At 39.7% G+C, this 22,031-nt stretch overlaps 1 protein-coding gene across 4 annotated transcripts in view; it reads left to right on the forward strand.

Moving 5' to 3' along the window:
* Window positions 1–22,031, forward strand: part of CCDC141 (coiled-coil domain containing 141) — a 168,323-nt gene that overhangs the window by 101,471 nt on the left and 44,821 nt on the right. For all 4 annotated transcript variants that reach the window (XR_004902587.1, XM_028510931.2, XM_036023235.1 and 1 more), the window contains 4 exons: window positions 2,766–2,938; window positions 16,890–17,031; window positions 18,843–18,962; window positions 21,070–21,261. Coding sequence is in view for 3 of the 4 variants with exons in the window: in XM_028510931.2 (XP_028366732.1) it covers window positions 2,766–2,938; window positions 16,890–17,031; window positions 18,843–18,962; window positions 21,070–21,261 (627 nt within the window). In the remaining variant the exon portion in view is untranslated. The remainder of the gene's footprint in view (window positions 1–2,765; window positions 2,939–16,889; window positions 17,032–18,842; window positions 18,963–21,069; window positions 21,262–22,031) is intronic.

A 22,031-nucleotide genomic window follows, 5' to 3' on the forward strand; every position in this document is an offset into this window, starting at 1 on the left:
AGGAAAAACCCACGTGGGGTGAGTGACAGGCACAGGGTACCCTGGCTCTTCTCCATGATTTTTCAAAAATGAAAGCCATAGCCAGCAAATATTTTCTAAGTACTTATAACATTTGCACCATCAGGCCCCAGTTGCTTTCATTTTTTTCTTCTTTTAATTCTCAAAACAGCAACAAACATGATACATATTAAGGTTTTCGTGACTTAATATTGAAACAGAGTGGAGCCACACTTGCAGGCAAGAAAAAGCACTTTGGAGTTCTCCATTCTTTCCCCTTCACCCTAGGAACTTGAGAATCTTCTTAAAGGAGGAAAGAAGTAAATGCTCTGGCATCTGCATGGAGATTTTCCCTTCACATCTCCCTTTTGGCTAGCTCAGCAGCTCCCACTTGTGAATGTGAGTGTGTACTTCTATAAGCACCGATTCACAAATATTAAACTTTAAGTGTGATTTCAGGAAGTTCATGATAACTTTTGAATACAACAGATTTTTGCTGTAGGCACTAACTTTCAAACTAACCCTTGATTAAGAAGAGACTCCATTTTATTCAAACTAAGCAATAAAAATTTAAAATACAGAACAAAATTCCAGAAACAGTGGTTATTGACAAGTGGTGTTTAGATTTGTTGTAGAAAAATCAAGAGAGTAATTCAAATTATCTTTCGTAATAGCAGCATCTTCGCTCCCTTGCCAGCCATAGGGCCAGAAATGTGTCAGACAAAGAGTCCTTCAGGCTCAGAGATTCTTTAATAAAGCCGCCTTTCTTTCAGAGTCCTACATAGCGTAAGAGAAATCGCTTGACCTTCCTCTGTATCTTTTCTCACCTGTAAGAAGGAAAGGTAGACAATTATTTACAACAAATTAGTTTTAAAATCCCACCTTTTTCCCCTAAGATTAACAGGCTTCGTGAAAATGCCCCTTCTTTCTCAGCCTCCAATAGTAATTCTTTGCCATGTGGTGCCATAGCCCCTGGTTTAAGAGCAGAGCCTCAGGGTCAGACAAATTGAGTGCAAATACTGATCTGCCACTTAATAGAAGTAGCCCTTTGTGCCATTTATTTAACCTCTCAGGGCTGAGTCTCCCCTCAGTCATATGATAGGGATGATTTCCCACTCCCTCCCAGGGTGGTTAAGGACAAAGTTCTTGAAACTCAGCGGACATTCAGAAATGTTTGTTGAGTGATGAAAACTAATCATGAAACAAATAGTGTAGAAGGAGCACATAGTTCTCTTTAAACTGTAGTTATTATTATTATTACTTCCTGTCCACTACTAAGTACATGGAAATGATTTTGTTTTAATATTCTAAATAATAGAAGGAGCAGATTAGGAGACATGAGGCCATTGGTGGGAGAACAGAACATGGACCTATATGTACTATGACGGTATCTGAGAAATTGCATTTGTAAATTCAGTTTTTTTCCATGGTTCCAATTCTGCCATTAAAAGCCATTCCCTAAGGTGGAGGCCAGGGCAGGGACACAGGTGCTGTTACACAGCTCCACAGCCAGGTCTTCTACTATGACTTAGCCTGTGCCCCCTCCACACCAATTCCGCCTCGCTCCTCTGGTCTCAGGTCTCAGTGGTGCTGGGCTCACAAGACCATCTGCCCTCGTTGCTCCACCTGGTAGGCCCCTGCCACTTGCTGGCTTCCGACTCGGCAGTCCGGGAAGGGTAGACATCAGGGCCCCTGCTGACAGTGGCACTGTCAAGCTTACTGGGAAAGGACTAGTCTCCAGATGGGTGGGGAGCATCCTGTACAGTGGCTTCTTCCAATGTGCCAAAGGGCAACATGGCAAGAGCTCCCTTGCTATTCAGCTTTTGTTCAACTTACCTAACTCATCTTCTCCTCTCCAGGCTCAAGTTCAGAGATGGGATAGCAGGAGACCTATGCAGACCATTGCACTCTGCTCTCATTTTTCCCTCATATTTCTACAGTCCTCTTTTACTGGCTTTTTATCATATACTCCTCCTTCTTACTGCCAATTAATCCTTGATGGCCAAAAGCATTCATCTATGTTAATTCTATAAACTTAACCCCGCATGTGTGGGTGTTGATCTGCTACTAAAGGAAGAAAGTTAAAAGAATTAAAAAGTCTTCTCTCAAGACAATGTCTTGGTTTGCAAAAGTTGGTTTTTTCCCTGCATAATCTATTTGTATGTTGGGAGCTAAATATTACCTTGGTCTTAATCTTTGCACTGCTTCAGATCCAAATTCTAGTCTTCTCTGTAGAGAGACAGATGTCTTGGATGGACTAGGCAGAAGGTCTTCTACTTGGGAAGGGAAGGGCAAAAGCACATTAGTCATTTTTTGACTATTTCCTTATAGTGTTTCAGGCTGAAAGTGCAATTGATTGGGAAATTTCCTTTTAAGAATACTATTGAGACATTCGGAATATGAAAGTCTGGATAATATTTTTAAAATAGCTCATGCATTATTTGTATGCATTTCAGAATATGCAGAAAATAAACCTGGCCCTCCAAATTCTGTACAGGAATGACTGTTGTGTAGATATGTTCTCAATGTAAACTATTTTGATAATTTTAAGGTGATGACATTTATGTATGCTGAACTAAACTGTGATCAGTTTCTTTAAATAGAGCCTTAAAACTATACAGCTCTTTTCGAAGACTAAACTTGTTGTCTCCAGTTTTGATTAAACTAATAAATTAAACAGGCTAGCTTAATCTCCAGTATTACACGTACACATCGCTGTAGATTTTAAACTAGAAAAGCAGAAAATGAAAGCATGTTTTCTTTGGCAGGCATTTGATGTACTTGGAAGAGTTGAAGCTTACCTTAAGCTCCTTAAATCAGAGGGCTTAAGTCTGCCTGTCTTGGCAGCAAGGCATGAGGAATTACACAGAGAAATTAAAGACTGCGCAGCTGAAGCTTTGCAAAAGGGACAAGCCTTAATCAGCCAAGTAGACTCCTGCAGGTGAGTGAAGTCTATTTCTTCCTCAGCGTAACAGTGTTTTCACAGTCTCCACAACTTGTTAAAAAATAAGTCTCATGACTCTTTTTCTGCTTCTAATGCTTTGCTACATTGTGACATGGCTTAAAAGGATTGAATTTTGGTCAACAGTGATTCTGAACACAGCATTGCTCAGCCAGAAGTGAGGCTATATTCTGAGCCTGAGGGCCTGCTGATGCTAAAGCTTTCCTTCTGTGAGTTTCTGAGGGGGGAAGAGGAAAAGGACAAATGAAGAAACAGAGCTTTAGTTCTTTTCATATCCTCCATGGGGATTCTTCCCTTTTAATTCATGAGCCTGGCATCTATGCTGTTTCTCTTTTCTTTTCTGGGAAAAAAAAAAGTATGAGAATTCCCTTTCATTGATGATTTGGTGGCTCACCAGCAAAAACCCCAAATAAAAGGTAACGTTAATAATAATAATGGCTCACATTTACTGAGAGCCCCCATCTGCCAGGCACTGTACCAAGAGCTTTAGGAACATGATCTCATTCATCCTCACAGCAACTCTACCAGGCACATACTATTAATGTTCCACTTTTATAAGCAACTGAGACACAGACAGGTTAAGCAACTTGCAAAAAGTCACACAGCCAGCTAGTGGCAGGGGCAGAATTTGAATCCAAGTTAATGGGCACTAGACACCATGCTGTTCACCAGTCCTATGGCTAGTTGTTTTTGTGAGCTCATTTGGTGAGTGTATCTATGTGAGTCTAGAGTTGAGTGGAATGAGGAAAGAGGAGGAACTTGAGGAACAAAGAGAATGAAATGGGACTGTAAGAAAGAACAGGGATTGGAAGACGATGGAGTGGTGGCAGAGCCAATGGTGGTATAGGTGTTTGCTAGGAAGAAATGCAGTCAGGGCTCACATTTTGATAGAGAGACAAAACAATGTGTGTGAGTGGGTTAAGTCTAGTTTTTTATCTCCTATATCCACAATATCCCTGAAACTCGGAAACATTCTATTTGAGAAACAATGAAATTGGTGGAATGCGGCAGAATTACTCTTTTTGTTTTTGTTCTGCTCTGTTAGATGTGTTTAAAAGGGTTGATTTGGTAAGACTGGGTGAAGGGAAATTTCTTTCCATAAGACAGTGTGAATCTGGAGAGAGATATTGAACCAGGGTTTGTGCCTGTCCATACAAAGCCAAGATCAGAAATGCTCCAAGGTCTTCCAGCAGTAGCCAGAAAGCGGAGGCTATGAGAAGGAAAAATGATTCTCCCCTTTGAAAAGCTAACAGTAACAGTCACAGCTGCTACAGTAGTTTTACTACAGGAAAGTCTCTCCACACCACACACATCCAGTGAAGTGCACACTTGCGCCTGGACTCGGGGTGCCTGTCGGCCCTGAGCTGAGTCATGAGTCAGGCGATAACTGAATTATGTAGTGAGGCCTCCAGCTGTAACTGGGGAATGGTCCCACGTCAGCCTAGCAAGTGGGTCTCCAAGCACAGACAAATGTTATTTCTCTGTTCAGACTACAGCCAACTAAGGCTACTCTTTGCATATAGTGCTTTCCCTGGCCTTGGGTGGTGTCCTTTCACGCGTGGGTAGATTGGGAGGTAGGCAACACCTTCCCCCAGATCTCTGGAGATCCGTCTCTGGGAAGATACTCTCTCAACTCAGCAGGACCTCTGGGCTGTGTTTGGATTCCACCTCCCTGAGCTTTGGTCTGGAAATTACCTTCCAGGCAATAAACCTATGCATGTGCAAGCTCACCTCATTTGTTTCCCTTCTCGCAGGGATCGCTGTCCTGTGCTACCTGTTGTCCAGTGTCCGAGAACCATTGTTTCACATATTCTGGTTTTTTTCTAGTCATTTAAGGTGTGAGGGTAAATCCAGTTCCTGCTTCTTGGCCAGAAACCAAAGTTCCCTATTCAGTTTGATACTTAACTCCTGAAGCTGGAAAGCTGACCATGATTCATTACTGCCAACTTTTATCCTGTTTGATCACTAATGCTTTATTTTCAGTTCTTAAACTTAAAGGAAGTATTTATGTTTTATATTACATTCTATCTTCAGGGTGTTAGTGACTGTGTTTGGCCATGTTTATTTACTTAACTAGTTTCTGTCCTTTCCCCTTCTTTGTTCTTTCTAGTCTTAATTTATAAATTTATATTGCTTGTCAAAGAGGCATCTATAATTCTATTCTTCAGGCTGTAGACTGAACCTTAATAGAAAAAGTAATAGGCAAGGTCCATTTCAAGAAACTTTAATTAATGGTTAGGTAACTGGACTTATAAAAAATTGCACTACAGTTTCTGTCAATGCCATAGATATATGAGCTTCTACGGTAGTCCCAAGGTGTTTGGTTGACCTGAGATTTCACAGTATTTTACAAATAAATACTATTTCCATTTTTGTAGGAGGAACTAAAGGTAAAGTATAACTGTTACTTGACAAAGGACATTTTTGATTCAGAAGGCAGATGTAAAAGAGAAATTCATTAAAAACTGAATTGAAATGCATCAAAATCTCAGTCTCTACCTAGAGCCACACATAGCTACTGACCTCAGTCCCATGCATTCCTGTTGGGACTCCCTCTTCTTCCTCATCGGAAGGTTCATCTGTTCAGTGACCAGAGTCACCGTCACAGGAAAGAAGCAGAGCCCGAGGAAGAGTTTTCAGGTGGCAGCCACTGCTGGCGTGGGGTTTAGATTGGTGGCACTGGAAATAAACGCCAGTTTCAACAGCGCCAAGTCCAGGTTCCCGAACATCGCGATGGCTTCCTAGACTTCTGAATGGCAGCACACTGCTCAGACAGAACACTCTAAGCCTCTTAGTACCAGACGTTTGAGAGGTGCTGTGGATAAGAAACCCAGGACTTAGTGTCAAAGGAGTTTTATTTCATGCACTTTGAGGGCCAGAACAATACCATGACTTTTAAACTTAACTCTATGAGCCAGTTTCCTCATCTGTAAAATGGGGATATATATTTCATAGAGGTTTTTTGCTTTTTGTTTTAAATCAGATGAGAGAGCAGCATATATAGAGTATCCAATAAACAGTTGGATCACTTATATTTTTCTGTCTATATAAAGAGTTTTAAAAGCTAGTAAACACTGAGGCATATGATTGTTTCAAATGATCGCAATAGAGTCAGCTACACAAAGTTGTATTTATTTTCACTAAATGGGAAGGTTATATTTGAGACAAGATAGATAAACATTTTTCTTAAGGTAACAAAAGGCAGAATTAAGTATTGGGGCAGGTAGGAATTTCAGAGACCCTTAGATCTGATTTTTTTTTCTGTTAACAAGAGGAATAGGACTTCAGAAGTTCACATTTATCCAAGATTAGGCTTCCCAGGAAATCCGAGACCTTTGTCATTGTCATTCTGTAACCACTGCCTTACTAGGAACAGGTCCACCCCATTTTCCTATCCCAGCATTGAACACCTTTGAAGTTGGAGCAGCCTCACAAAATGGATAATGGTTATCTAAATGTTTCCTTGCATTTTCTATTTCCTCCCTATAATCTGGTGATAATTCTGAGTCCTTTTGGTTCATAGTCCACTGCTCAATCCATTGAACTATACCAGCCAAGGCCGAGTCCTTATTAACACATTTTGTACCGCTCACAAGTTTTCCCGTGTTTTGCAAACCATCTGTTAAGGACCTCTCACGAATTTTCTAGTGTTTCTAGCGCCTCAATCAACAAGCAAAAATGAAGTATAAACAGTTTCTGCTATCAGAAGAGTCTCACAAACAATGGGAAGACAAAAAACAATTCCCAAATGAAAGGCAAGGAGGAAGCCTCAGAAAGAATGCTAAATGAAATAGAGGTAACTCAACTATCAGATACTGAGTTCAAAGCAACGATTGTCAGGAAGCTCAGTGAGCTCACAATGAGCTACCAGAAACTACAGGGAAGCTACAATGAGCTCACTGTAAACAATATCAACATGAAAAAGGAAACAGAAACTGTCAACAAGGGCCAAGAGGAAATGAAGAACAGTTTCTGCTATGGGGCCTGGGGGGAGACTGGATAACGGATGACAATAATGAAAGCTCTCCAGAACCAGAGACAAATCTGTCCAGCCCTTCCCCTGGGGGTGCAAGGAGAGCACCTCGTAAAGATCCACCCAAAAGGTTGTCTTGTCAGGCGATATGAAGCAGCATGAACCTACATGTATTCCAGCGAGTGGAAAGAAAAAATTTCCTACAAGAGCCTGTGGAGTTTGTGTCATGCATGGAAAACGGAGCAAATCTAGATACTTATGTAAATTTTGTTTGGTCCCTCTTCATAGAGGAAAATGTTTTATGCAGTACCATACATTAAAAAAGTACTAGGAACTTTAATTGTTTAATTAGTTGTTTAATTGTTTTTGTAAAAAAAAGTTATAATTATTGAAAAATAACACCTAAAGTGCATTATGATCTGTAGTTATGATGATTTAAATAACGTGCAGTTTGCCCAAAAACGTGCCATCCCTGGCGTATGTCTTAGAGATTTCTATGCAGTATGCAATGTGTTAAACAGTTTATTTTCTTTGCAGAGTCACATCTAAATACACTTTCTAAATACACAATCTAACTACACTTTAATTTGAAAGGCATCTTCATGCATTCATTTGCACTTAGTTAGACGTCAGTTACCTATATAGTACATGATAATGGTCAGACTTAGATATACAGTGAAGTGGAAATCCCCTGGCTTCTGGCCTTCCTCACCTCTTCGTAGGCCTCGCTTGGCATCACCTTTGAACACTAAATCTAAAGACAGACCACAGGTGGCCTGCTACCAAGCAGAATCCTACATTATTAAGCCACAGGAAGCTGTAGTGGTTGGAAGTGCTGATTCGGAGACCTTGTATGAGAGTGAAGTTTTCCATAATTGGACAAAAATGAGGGACCTTCTTGCTGGTCAGTGTAGCTACCACTTCAGAGCTCAAAGACATGCAAACACCCAGCAAAACCAGGCCACCTTATGAAGCATTCATTTGCCTTTTTCTGTTTACTAAAATTAATTTAAGATTTACAGGTAAATTTGCTTCAATGTCAACTCAATTTCTATCCCTGTGGAAAAGACTTACCATGTTTTTTCTTTTCTTTTTAAAAAATTGATTGTAGAGGTAGGGGAAGGCAGTGAGAAAGAGAGAGAATCACCAGTGTGAGGGAAACACATCTATCAGTTGTCTCTTGCACGTGCTACATCTGGGGACTGAACCCACAACTCAGGCATGTGCTCCAACTGGGAATCAAATCCATGACCTTTTGGTCTATGGGACGACACCCAACCAACTAAGCCATACTTGCCAGGGCACACTGTATCATTTTAATTCTACCTGTTGAAGTGAATTCAAGAAATGTAAGAAGTGTCCAAAACTGTAGAGAATTTTTATATGAGTTTATTTGAGCCAATTGATGACAGAGTATGCTGGGGAGCAAGATCTCTAATGTCCTGAAGAATAACAGTTTGAAGTTTCTTCTGTGCTTTTAGAATTAAGGAAGGAACATAAAGAAGATTACATGAATGTGGAGAAAGCAAGGTGGGGATTGGATTACATGACAGTTAAGATTATGTGCGCTCTTGAGGTTGGTTATGTCTTAGAACAACAGCTCTGAGAGGGTGATCCACATATTAGGGTTCTGACAGGAGCATCTCAAAGGCATGTTAACCTAGATGCACAGAAGCAATGGACAGGGCTTGCTTAAGGCAAAGATAAACCTTTTACTAAAAAGTTATATGCCTAGGCTTGACTACCCACCATGACCTGCCCAATTAGGAATGCTTGAACACCTGTGAGGTTACTTTCCATAGGACCCCTTTTTTGTCCACAAAGCATTTAAAATACCTCATCCTGATTGAATATTTTGCTTTGGTATAACTTTTAGTGTTGTCTGTTTTGATCTAACACTTTATTACTTTCTTAATGTTAATTCTTCATACTTTCATATTTTACAGAGAAATAAAAACAGGAGTTCATTGGGATTTTCATTTATGTTGGCTACCACTACTTCCCTTGGTTGCATTGTGGATGATTATAAACTTAGACACAACATGATCTATTTTTATTTGCTTATTCCAAAAATATTATTGAGCATCTTTTGTAAATCGGGTACTCCCAAGCATTACACTATGACAGGCAAAGTGTCTACCTTCATGCTGCTTATATTCTGGGAGGAAGAAGCAATCACCTAAGAAATAAATAGACAAATAAGTCTCTCTCACACAGCACTGGGCACTAAGGAAAAATGTGACAGTGAAACGGGATAGAGAGTGACTCTGAGAGGCGACAACTTGAGACACTGGAGTCAGGGAAGGATTCTTTAGGAGAAGTACCGGCCGTGCAGCCAGCTGGGAGGCAAGTGGGCCAGGCAGAGCACCAACAAAGGTGTGACAAAAAGGACAGTGTGGCTGGAGGAGTGGGTGGCAAGGGGGGTAGGGTGTGAGGCAAGACTGAAGACTTAGGTGGAACTTGGGCTGTTTGAATTGTCATTAGCAAGGATGGCAAACCCTTGTGTACTTTCTAGACATTGATGAATTTAACTCTCAAAACCACTCTGTGATATCAGCACTACTGTTATTAGAGTCCCTGTTTTGCCAATGAGGACACTAGGGCACAGAGAGGTTCAGTCACTGGCCCTCCTACCTGTCGCATGGTGGGAAGAAGTAGGGCACTTGAATGCAGGTCTGAACTGCTATGTTAGGCTGCTGGTTCTCTGTCCATTTACTCCTTTCATTCAACTTTAATCTATGACAAGGGTCCTGGCCACTAGTGAACACGGATTCTTTTCTTATTCCAGCGTGCTTAAAATGTACTCCATCTGTCTTCTAGTTTTGAGTCAAGTCTCACCTTCCCTGAAAGTTTTTTTTCCTTTCATTAAAAAAAAAAACTTATTGAATGTGCATGTAAGCATCTAATATGACATATCTGTACCAGGCTTCAAGGGCTATTATATGTATAAACCTGGTATCAAATCTCCAGAACCTTACAAACGGCCAGTCAGGGAATGATACATCAGGGGAGTGTACTGTAGGCACGAGGAAGTTGTGGGGACAGTGGGGGTTGGGGCCACCTTTTTCAGCAAAGGGAGGCATGTTCCCAAGCTCCTGATCAGGAGAGGACAAGTGAAGGAATGAGATTTGACAGGGCTGTTGTTGACTTTCATAATCTAAGGTCAGTGGAGGGTCTACGCCCTCTGGCCAGGAGGAGCAGAATCAGTCCATAGAATACGATACCTTTCTAATCCCTTTGGATTGGCCAGCTCTGACCCCTGGCTTCACTTTTCATTCTGTGATGTTCTGAATCATTCCTTAGTTGTTCGACTTTGATGATATCATTTCCTTGTCCATGAAATCACTTTGTAGGGCTGAAACCATATGGGAAACCTGTTTTAGGTCCCTCACCTGAGTACCTACATGTTAGGTGACTTGATTTCAAATGTCAGGGGACTTGGTGTGGCGTCAAAGGAAACTCTATTATAGGAAAAATGTTTTTAAAGATCTTAAGTGGAAAACAAACAAAAACGATCCTCTGACAAAACAAAGAAATGAAAACAGAAATTTCCTTTGCCTAATGGAGTCATTTATGGTTGCATTTTATAGGAATTTTGCAGAGCATTTAAGAACTTAAAATAGCTGCTTTTAAAAAATTTGATGATGCATTTAGATGGTAAATGTCAGATGCTGAAATTTAGGGAATGACAAAGTTGAATTCTTATGACAGTGTTAACTTAACCACTTTCCAAATATTTTCATGTCTGTGTTACGTTGTTCTTCTCAGAGGTTGAGCAAATGTCATAACTGCACCCTGGGCCTGGAAACTTTGTCAAGGCTTTTATAATTCTGAATCTCTTAGTATGAAAGGCACTCAAAGTTCACACTTTCCATTACACCTAGGAGTGATTAGTTACGTTTTCATAAAACATCTAGGAGGCCCTCATTACAACATGAACTTGTTTGCGGTGCGAGGTGAAGTGCAGGAATCCCAGAGTAAGAAGGTCTGGAACTGCAGTGTCCGCTGGGGAAGCCCGGCTGATGGGCAGAATGGGTCTCTGCGGTGGTGACTCGGGGGGAGTTGTCTCAGATGAGAGGGCTCAGGGAGGAACACAGAGAAGAAAGAGAGAGATGTGAGGGGACATATTTATGAATATAATGCTCATCACACTTCTGTTTCTAGTGGTGTGAATCTGAAAACCAGCTCCATATTCCCAGAAAATAAGGAAATGTTTTAAGATTTTAAGGGCAAGCACATCATGAAATATTCTCAGCCCAAATCAGAACAGTGACTTTTGAAGAATATTTCAAGACAGAGAGAATCCTCACAACATAATATTAAGTGAGCAAAATCAGGTTCAAGTTGTATATATGGCATCACACTAACTTTGGTGAGGAGGAGGAAAGACTTTGGGGAAGGGAATACATTAAAATCTATTTTTATATTTTCCAAATTACCTCAAATCAGAATATTTGCCTATTCTTGCTGTGCCCTTTTTACTTGAAGATTTATGTCATTAAGCGTGGAAAAGCTTTAGCACTGATCTCTTTAAATATTGATTTTCTGCTGTGGTCTCTCCCCTTCTGCTAGGACCCCGAGGAGCACGTTGGGGCCCCTCCATGTGTCTCTCAGGTCTCTGAACTCTCATAATGTCTTATTCTTTTAGCTCTTCATGTAGAATTCTCAGTGACCCCTTTGGACTAATATTCTCTTTGGTTACTTTTCTCTTTTTCATTCACTGATTTTTTTTAGTTTTCATAACTATATTTTTACATTGCTAACTCATTTGTTTCACATCCCATTTTGTTTTTATTTCTGACTGTTTTTGTTTCAGAGTTTCTTGTCCTTTACTCTGGGTGTTAAATTTTCCTTTATCTCCAATGATCTCAGGTATACTTGCAGCAAAGTTATTTTCAGGTTGTTCTATATATTTTCATTTCGGATAGAGTACATTTATCTCTTGATTGTTTAGTGTCTTTTCTTAGGATGTATTTCCTCATGTGTTTTGAAATTTTTTTAGATTGTACTCTCATCTGGAGTGGGAAGTTGTTTGGTTTTTGGCTTTTTTTTTGTTTCTTTGTTCTTTCTCTTTGTTCTTTCATTTTCAGTTTTATCATCTTTGCAGTGACTTCCACCTGAACTCACAGGGTCTCCAGTCCAGAAACAGTCTCCTGTTGTTTGATCAGGGTCCCATTAGGCCCCAGTGAGACACAGTGGCTCTCAGAGCAGCATTCCGAAGATCAAGTGTGGACTGAGCGGTGGTTTCTGACTGCCCGACTGTGTGAGATTGCTTTGCCCCAGTAGCACTTAGCTACAGCATTTTTCAATCTCCTTTTACAAGGAGGGAGAATCCCATCCCTGTTACTTATTTTAGGTAGAATCCTAGCTACAGTACCAGTCACGTAGGTCTCCATGGCCTCATAGGAATGGAACTTGTGGCCATCTCTGCCTGCATCTGTACCAGAACCCGGGAGCTCAGTGGCTTCAGCTCCACTTACTATTTTCTGTTTCTGCATTGTTATGTGTATATTAAAGGGGTGTGTGTATAGGAGAGATTTATTTAGTAGGGAGAGGTTTTTTTTTATTTTATTTATTTATTTTTAGAGAGGGAAGGGAGGGAGGGAGAGAGAGAGAGAGAAACATCAATGTGTGGTTGCTGGGGGTTATGGCCTGCAACCCAGGAATGTACCCTGGCTGGGAATCGAACCTGGGGTGAGAGGTTCTTGATGTGTATAACTTAAGTCAGAAAAAAATTAAAAACATACATTTTACTTCTACAGTACAAATGGCACATTTTCGAAGTAGATCTAAAAACAAGAGAACAGCTCTTGTTTCCTCCAAAATAAAGATTATAAACATGAAGGGACATTGTTTGGGTCCCTGTCAGAAGAAGCAGCAAGCTAAAGATAAGGAAGATATATACTTTTCCATTTTCAAAGTATAATTTTTCCATGGACACAAAGAAAAACACGATCAGCTGATTCCTTCCAATGAGAGAGTAAGCTGTCAAGTGCTTACCATCTGGTTCAGCTCCTAATCCAGATGGGCTGCCAATAGTAATTTATGAAAGGTTTGAAAGCAACTTGCTATTCTCAGGAAAGAATCATTAAGACACATTAACATTGGGATTTTCTCCCCTCACCCAGCCCCAATTTGTGACAGATGCAAAGATAGACAACTGTTTCCATACAGCAAATAGAGCAGTCTATTTTTGAGCCAGAAGTCAATATGTCTCTGCTCTTTGGGAAAAAAAATCCATTGTTTTTCTTCCCCCTTCCCTCTCCTCTACTGGCTCACTGAACAAGGAAGAAAATGCTCTCATAATGGAGTTTCTAACAAATGTCTGAGGAAACCTTCATCATCTGTTATTTCTGAATATCTGTGATGCGCTCGGAAAAGTCAAAGTCAATATCAGGAATAATCTGATGACCCTCACACTCACACTGTAGTCAGGTTCCCTGACTTATAGTGAAAGCTCAGAGGTCAACCAGTATTTCCACTGAAATTAAAGAGCCCCAGATCCTTAGACCCAGACGTCTAGCCCCTCCCAACCAATCAGACAGCACATGAGGAAGGAGTGCGGCTTCTGAATTTGAACAAAATGATGACACTTGTTTCAACAGGTTTCTGTTATTCATTCTTCGCTCTTATCCCATCATTTACTTAATATGATTGTGAAGTAATAGGACTCATTCCTGAGTGACTTATGGAAATGTATTCATTTATTTTCAGTTCATGTAAGAATTGCTGGCAGAGAGTGAGCTAATATTTTTCCTTTGATCAAACCATCTGCTTTACACGTTCTGAGAAAATTGCCAGTGTGCATGCTATACATGTTTAAAATGTTCAGGACAATCAAAAGAAAAGTGTGGAATCAGCGTATAAAATTTCTAACTAAAAATGATGAGCTCGGGGTGGGTGCTAACCTGCAGATTGGATTGTCACTAAGAAGGATAGAGAGGGAGTGGCACTGGGGTTAGGAGTGTGACAGACGTATTCCAGCTGGGAATCAGGGAAGAGATTAATGCCAGAACAGACAGAGGTGATCTCGCTGAGGGCTCAGAGAGGGGAGAGTAGGAGCTCGCTAAGGTAAGCAAGGTAGTGGAACATTTCTCATACTGAGGAAGGGGTGTAAGCCCCAAGTAAGGATAGGGCACACAGCACACAGGCAATAATACACAGGGAAACAAGGCAATTCAGACTGTCCCTCCAAGGCTTTAAATAGAGGAGGGAAGTTCCGGCCCACCTAACTATAAATGCTAGGCCATCAGGAAAGAAACCCGGCAGTCTTCTGATAGCCTTAAACTTCTGTAAGTGGCCAAAGGGTAAAGTCATCATTGTTTGGAAACTGTTATTAGTGATATTTTTATACAGTAATTATCCATGCATGTATTCTTGTTCCTTAAATTTGTCTTCTCTTCCCTTAAATATTTGTCAGTGTATATTTTATTTAACTCAAAAACATTCATTAATCTGCTACTTACAGGCTATGTGCTCAGGGCTGCAGAGATATATTAATAAAACAAATGTCCTTTCCCTTAAAGAATTTACAATGTAATTGATATACATGATAAAGCACAAATCACCACATAATGAGACCAAATCTCCTAGGTCATTGGAAAGTGGAAAATGAATGGTCCTTCCAAAGAAAAAGAGAGATCTTATTTTGTTGGTGGTGATTCATCTAAAGAGCATTATTTTTACAGAAGGAATGTGCTCGATTTTGTTTTGTTTCCTTGTTTCCATTCTCTGTGCTGGTATGATGCCCCTCTAGTGGCCACTTCAAAAACTGCAGACAGACATTGCATTACCTAGAGAAGCTAGCCAGTTTCCAAAGAGCATGCCAGGTAGGTTAACCCTGTTTCCAATCAACATGCAACTCTGGGGACAGTGTAATTTTAAACGGAGGACATGTCCACCCCTCTATCATGTGTTATAGACCTAGAAAAGGTACTGTGAGGTGGTAAAGAGTGAGGACTTTGAGATCAGATGGACAGGTTCCAATCCCAGATTAGACACATAACTGTGACCTGGGCAAGTTACTGAGCTTTTCTGTTCCTCACTTTGCTCATCTGCAAAATGAGATGATAGTTATACTCAGATCATAGAGTACTTATGAGGATATTGCCTAAAACATTAAAAACGGTGACTTGTCCCAGTAAGTACAGTCGAACCTTGCTTCTCAACTATCTTGATTCTTGAACAGTTTGGTTCTCAACCAAGTCGTCCACAGAAAAAAGTCTTGGTTGTCTAACAAAACTTCGGGTCCCAATCCTCTACCCAACAACCTTTTCGTGCTGATACCTGTATAACCAGTCATGCATCTCTCAGGCAACAAAGGAGGTTCAGTTTTCAAATTGCTTCTCAAACAGTTCTCCGGAATGTATTAAGTCCCGGAACTGAGGTTCCACTGTACTTGATAATTGTGTTTAGAAAATGTGTACCCATTTATTTCACAAACTTTGTTCTCTGTACCATCTTTCTACAGTGCTTATTCACTTTTTCTTTTATATTTATTTTTCTCATTCCAGACATCATATACTATAGAGAACTTGGAACCTACAAGATACAGGACAATTGGGCTTTTAAGTGCTTTTTTAGCATATAATGTTTGAGTTTAAAACTAAGTTAAAATATGATTAACATTAATACACTGCTTTTAAAGAACTAGTGGACTTATAAAAATTATTTCTAAAATTCTCCTGATTTCTTAATTATACCCTTCACTGTCTTTGAGTTATTAATATATAAAACTAAGTGTTTTAAGTGTAATGTCTGTGGAGCAACATGTGTTGGTAATAAGATCCCCCCAATGAAACTTCTCTGGGGCTCAAATGGTCTCTGCAGTATACACTTGAATCCGTGCTCATTCAACTAGATTCTCAAGCTGCCTGATGACCTCTCACCTCTTCAGCAGCCTCGGTATCATTTCCGTGATGTTACTTCACCTCTCATTCCTCGGGGATCTTGCCCTCATTTCATTACTAATTAAATTCATTTTTACAGTGTCATAAATTAATTATTTGAGGTAAAACTACTGAAATGTGTACCTCATTTCAAGATTTTTTTAAACTCTGGGTAATTAAATTTAAGAGTTATCATATCACTCTTTATAAGTATTTGAAGGAAATGACTGAGGGGAAATATAAGACTTCAACTTCTTATATAGTAGGACAGGCTATGTCTTAGGAACAGGCTGAAAAGTCAGAGAGGGTTCATTCCATCAGCGATGTTCTTTTGTTGTCCCTCAGGCCTAAGCTGGAAATGACTGGGAAACTTGCAGATCTGTCTCTAGACTAGAGCAAATGGGGTCCAGCTCTAAGTTCATTTGTTGTTTTAAAGGCATTTTAATTTTATGAGCTCTCATGTCACTTTCCGATTTCTCAAGAGGCCAGCACAGGTTTCTTTTTTATGAACAAGTACATTAGATTCCTAATTGTTTGGTGATAACTTGATTTCCTTCTAATGAATGCAGCCTTGAGCATTCATAATCATCATGAACAAAGTCCTTAGTGTTACATCAATATTTTACCCTGTTGGATTAGTAAATGTTTTGTTAATTGGCTAATCCACATTTCTATTCAAAGAGCTTCTTAGATAAATGAAGCTTTTAAATAACACCCTTAGGAAAACTCTTGGCAAACAAACTGCTTTTTGCCATAAGGTTCTTAAAATAGCTTAGAGAGATATTAAAAAGCAAACCTTTAGAGAGGGAGATTAGACCTGGTTGTAAAACCCATAACTCATCTTTTCCCTCAGGACTGACTGACTTAAGCAAAGGAATATAATTTGGTTTGGCTCTTTGCAGTACCAAGATGATAGTTATTTAACTTCTGTTATCCTACAATCTGAAGCTCGGTAACTTTTGTCAACTCATACCTTTCATGAAAGAGCAAATCTGCTCTCCAGTGTTCCCTGTTGCCAGGGCTTCTCTATGGAGGTGGAGTGAACTAACAGCTGGCTTGTTCCATTCAGCTCTCGGGTGACTGGCGTCCAGGAGATGATGGGATGTATTCAGAGACGAGTGGATCATCTGACTGAACAGTGTTCGGCGCACAAGGAATTTGCTCTTAAGAAACAACAATTTGCAGCCTCAGTGGAGGGCTACCTAAGAAAGGTAGTTTCATAAACTGTCTCCTCCTTAAGCTACTATTTAGATGAACTCCTTATTTGGTGATAATAGATGGTGTGGCAATTGCAGCATATGGGCCTAAGGGGAGAGGGGCTGTGTTTGTGTGTCTCCTTAGATTTCTGTCCCAGGTCACCAAACTGTGTATGTAATCCCACTCGCCACCCAGCCCTGAACACACATGCACAAAGGCAGTCCTCACTTTGTGCAGACCTGTGTTAACTAAACCATGTACATATTTCGATGGTGTCCTTGATTTACGTGATTCTCTGCATGGCTCCAATATGCACAGGTTTTAGTTAACATAGTATCACACAACAAGAGGACCTTAGATCAACACCACAAACAATGGGTTCAGGGGTTCCCGGAGTGAGTTGCCATTATCATACGTTATTGGACCAGGCCAGTGCTGGGGACATAGTCATTCTGAATACAAGCACACATGTGGAAGTCCCCTCCGCAGAGGGAATAGAATGGTGTAGTGTGGGAGAATTTTATTTTCTGTTTCAAAGCCAAGCAGACACTATTTGACTAAATAAAAAATTATTTATCTGTAGGCAGGATGCATTGCAAAAACTAGTACCGTATTTTTCGGGCCATAAAACCCAACTGGGCTTTAGAGGAGGAAAATAGGAAAAAAACTTTTGAAGCAAAAAATGTGGTAAAATATTTAATAACACAAATAACATAATATTTCACCAATGTAAATGTAAGCAGAACTCAATAGCAGCATTAACAACCACAATTCCTCCCAAATTTGGGGGGAAAATAGTGCATCTTATAGTCCAAAAAAATACAATAATATCTTAATGACATTAATGCTGATGAATTTCATTGCATAGGTTGGGTCTCAAATTTTCAATGGTATTTTCATTTGATAAAATGGATTTATACGCCTGACTTGAAATAAGCAGCATTGGTAGACTTCACAGGAGAGGTTATTAATCATGTCTCTATTTAAATTGCTTCCCCACCTGTTATTGGTCCAGAAACTCAGGAATCTGAGCCTTGTTCTGATGCCTGGGTCCAGGGAGATGGTGGCAGCTGTGGGGCCACATTCCCTGGAGCTTGGGAGGCAGGCTAATTTGGTGGTGGTGGAAACACAGCAGGAACTCAGACAGCTGTTGCTCTTGGCTCACTGCCAGCTTAGAACCAGTGTGACTCTGGGAAGTATGGACTCTAGTTGGAGACCAGAATGAAGGCAGTATGTTGAATGGAATAGAACCTCTAAAGGTCACTTAATTCATTGATTTGTGTGTACTGAGAATCAAATATAACCTTTTACATTCATCAGTTAAGTCACCTAAGTGTGTTCCTGTGCTTTATTATCCCATGTATGGGTTTGGCGCTACCCCAGTGTCCCGCAGCCTTAAAAATAGCATCTAGACCCCTACTTCAAAATGTGCCTGAAAATTGGGCTCCATTGAACTTACAGTGGATGATTATGAATTAATTAGCTAGATAAATTAATCTCTGCTGATGTGTTGGCAAGTGCATTATCCTCTCTAGATAACACATATAACATATTCTTAGAAGACATGGATGATTGCTTTCATCTCATTGCTGTTAATAAAAGAAACATCTTTTAAGATATACCCTCTATTGGTGGGTCAGTAGTATTACCTCATTTGGAGAGCAGCATTATTAATTTAAATATGAAGTTCTAAAATATTTAAAACTACTTTTAGATTAATATTTATATATTACAGTATAGTGGGAATGTAGAGAGTAGTATAATCTTTTCTATGCCTATGCAAATACATATTACTGAGGCTACCATATATCCTTTTCTCCTAAAGGTGGAAATGTCAATACAGGAAATCAGTCCAGTACTTTCCATTGCAATGGATGTTGGTTCCAGCCTTTCTGAATCAGAGAAGATTTTGAGTAGATATCTGGAACTAGATAGTCAAGCTAAGGTAAATATAGTATGGATTATTATTATGGTTACAATTTTGTAAAGATGATCTCTTTATACTCACTAGCTATAAAACTTAATCCTAGTGTACTTGAGGGTTGAAATTCTAAATTAATATTATAGCAAATAATCACTTAAAATTTCTTACTCTTCTGTGTATCTGAATAATTTATATTTATATGTGCCCTCACTAGGGGGTTTGAGCTCACTGTAACTCAACATTCTAGCTTAGTATCAGACACTCATTTGGCCTCTTTTCCTGGCCTGAGAGATGTTAGCAGTCCTTTTGGGGTGCCAGAGCAGGCAGAGAGAGTGCTTTTATAAGACTATCTGTGATTTTCTGCCAGAGTAAGTTACAAAAAAAATTACCAGAAGCAACATGCGTTAACACAAGGTCCCAGGAGGCAAATGTTGTTTGCAAACTAAACCTCCAGGGACAGAAATTGCCCTGCTCTCCCTAGCACCTTGTGTAACTCCCTTTCACCCCCTTCACATGAGACTGGGCTTCAAATATTCCTGCCAGCAGCTCCAAACCTGCACTGAGTCCCAGCCTGACCCAGCAGGTGTCTAGGAAAGTTGAGTTAAGAGTCTTCCCAGGCTCACCAAGGTCGGCAGGAAACGGCTGTGCCTCCCCACCAGTTCTCAGCAGAAAAGCCTCCTTCACAGAAGCACCCCCAGCCAAAACTCACAGAAAACCCATTTTTAAATGAGGTGTTTTTAGTTCATTATCTAAAATGTTTACATGTATTATATATTATGCTCATATACACAGTTGTGGAACATGGTTTGGCTTTGGGTGGTGGGCACACAGTTTATATACAAATTATGTAACAGAAATGTACACCTGAAACCTATATGATCCTATTAACCAATGCCACCCCAATACATTTACTTAAAAAATAATAAAATCAAAGGCCTAAACCTTACAGACTATAATGTTATCAAATAAAGTTAGACCTAGATGAAAAAAACATAAAATGTTTACAATAAAATGTTTGTCTGAATTCACTTTTTTATTCCAAATTTTTAAAAAAAGATTTTACTTATTGATTTTTAGAGAGGGAAGGGAGGGAGATAGAGAGAGAGAAACATCAATGTGCAGTTGCTGGGAGTCATGGCCTGCAACCCAGGCATGTACCCTGACTAGGAATTGAACCTGCAATACTCTGGTTCGCAGTTTGTGCTCAATCCACTGAGCTACGCCAGCCAGGGCTATTCCAAAATTTTTAGAATTATGAAAGAAATTGCGTAGGAGAAACTCCACTCATCCTCTTCCCCCAAGAGCTATCTGGGAGCAACACTTGCAAATTAAAATTACTATCCTTCAACAGAGTACAGGGGGAGCATATTAAATACAAGTAGGGAAGCAAATGAGAATGGAGCTTTTTTCTTTGTTTTATGCTTGATTCCTACCTTGGTACCATGAAATTTCATGTGGCTCTTTCTGTGGCAATTGTATATGAATTGCTTATAAAACTTATTCACTTAATCAGTGCTAAGATTTCACATGCCAGAAATAGCACTCAAAACAGGAGAGCAATCTTAAGCAAGTCAAATTCACTGACCCTTTAGGCTGTTTAGACCTCACATGTAACACTTGTCCTACATGCGTTTCAAAATTCTATATAGCAACTCAAATAAGCTTCTGTAATCAATCTCATCTTTTATAAATTAAAAAATGAGTGAACAATCTATATAAACTTGCCATATTGTATATAAAAATTAATTTAAGAATTTGCTAGGGCTTTTGTTAATTTCAGAAACATTTCTGGTATATAATTATTTCATTTAAATTATTTAAAATGTTTCTGCCATTTTGTTTTACCACCTTTCAGACCAAACAACTTTTCTTCTATTTGTAACACAAAATTTAGAATACTCTAAATAAGAAGTATAGCTGATGGAGTGGAAGAATAATTTGAGATGGTTTTCATTTTAAGACACAAGTTTTAAAATATTTTTTTAAAGTTGTGCCTTCCTTTTATTGAGGAGAGTCTTGGTACAAGTTCAATTAATAATCGTAATCGATGGATGTGCAGAAGGTAATGAAATGTGAATGTTCATGATTCCCTTGTCAGCTTCCGGCCCTCTGTGCTTTGCTTTCATAGGAAACATCTCATGAATTAGAAGCAGCTGCAAAACTTATGACAGAGAAAAATGAATTTGAACTCGATGAAGTGGCATCGCTTTCTTCTAAAGCTAAATGGCTAGAGGAAGAATTAAACATACTCGTCCAAAACATCAGCTCTAGGTCACAAGTTCTGCAAACCTATGTGGCATTTCTAAAGTCATCAGAGGAGGTATTGGCCTTTATCAACAATGTGCTGGCCTTTATCAGCAGTGTGGCCTCCGCCCACAGTCCTGCATTCTATGGGGATGGAAACCCCGGTGGGTTGTTCTGTATCCTCCGCCCCAGAGCACGCACTCACTGACAGGCCCTTTATTCACCAAGGCACCACACAGATACTAAAACAGTAAGTGGTTTCACTAAAACGTAATAAAAGTATGTATGTGCAGCTATCCACACAAATAAGCAAAGTGATTGTGATGGAACACTTTTACTATCACCCATAAATATTTACACTATCCTAAACATAGAAAAAATGATTTAAAAATAAGTCATCTTCTAAACCACGGATCTCTTTGAGGCCCTAAGCAATTCACGTGGCTCATTTAAAATACACGGAGTCAGAAATTGCACTCTTGGGTCCATTCTTAGATTTTTTTGTTTAATCCTCACCTGAGGATCTGTTTTTATTGATTTTAGAGAGAGAAGAAAGGGGATGGGAGGAGAGAGAGAGAGAGACATTGATATGAGAGAGAAACATTAATCAGTTGCCTCCTGCATGCACCCTTACTGGGGATCAAACCTGTAGCCTAGGTATATGCCCTGACCAGGGCACATACCTGAAACCTTTTGGCATAGAAGATGGTGCTCACTAACTGAGCCACCTGGCCAGGGCAGATCTGCCTTTTAACAAGTTGCTTCCTCAGCTACTTCTGAGGCACTGTTTTGACAGAATTGTACCAGACAATCTGTAAATCCCCTATAGTGGACCAGGATTCTATC

The sequence above is a fragment of the Phyllostomus discolor genome, chromosome 4, assembly GCF_004126475.2.
Source record: "Phyllostomus discolor isolate MPI-MPIP mPhyDis1 chromosome 4, mPhyDis1.pri.v3, whole genome shotgun sequence".
NCBI lineage: Eukaryota > Metazoa > Chordata > Mammalia > Chiroptera > Phyllostomidae > Phyllostomus > Phyllostomus discolor.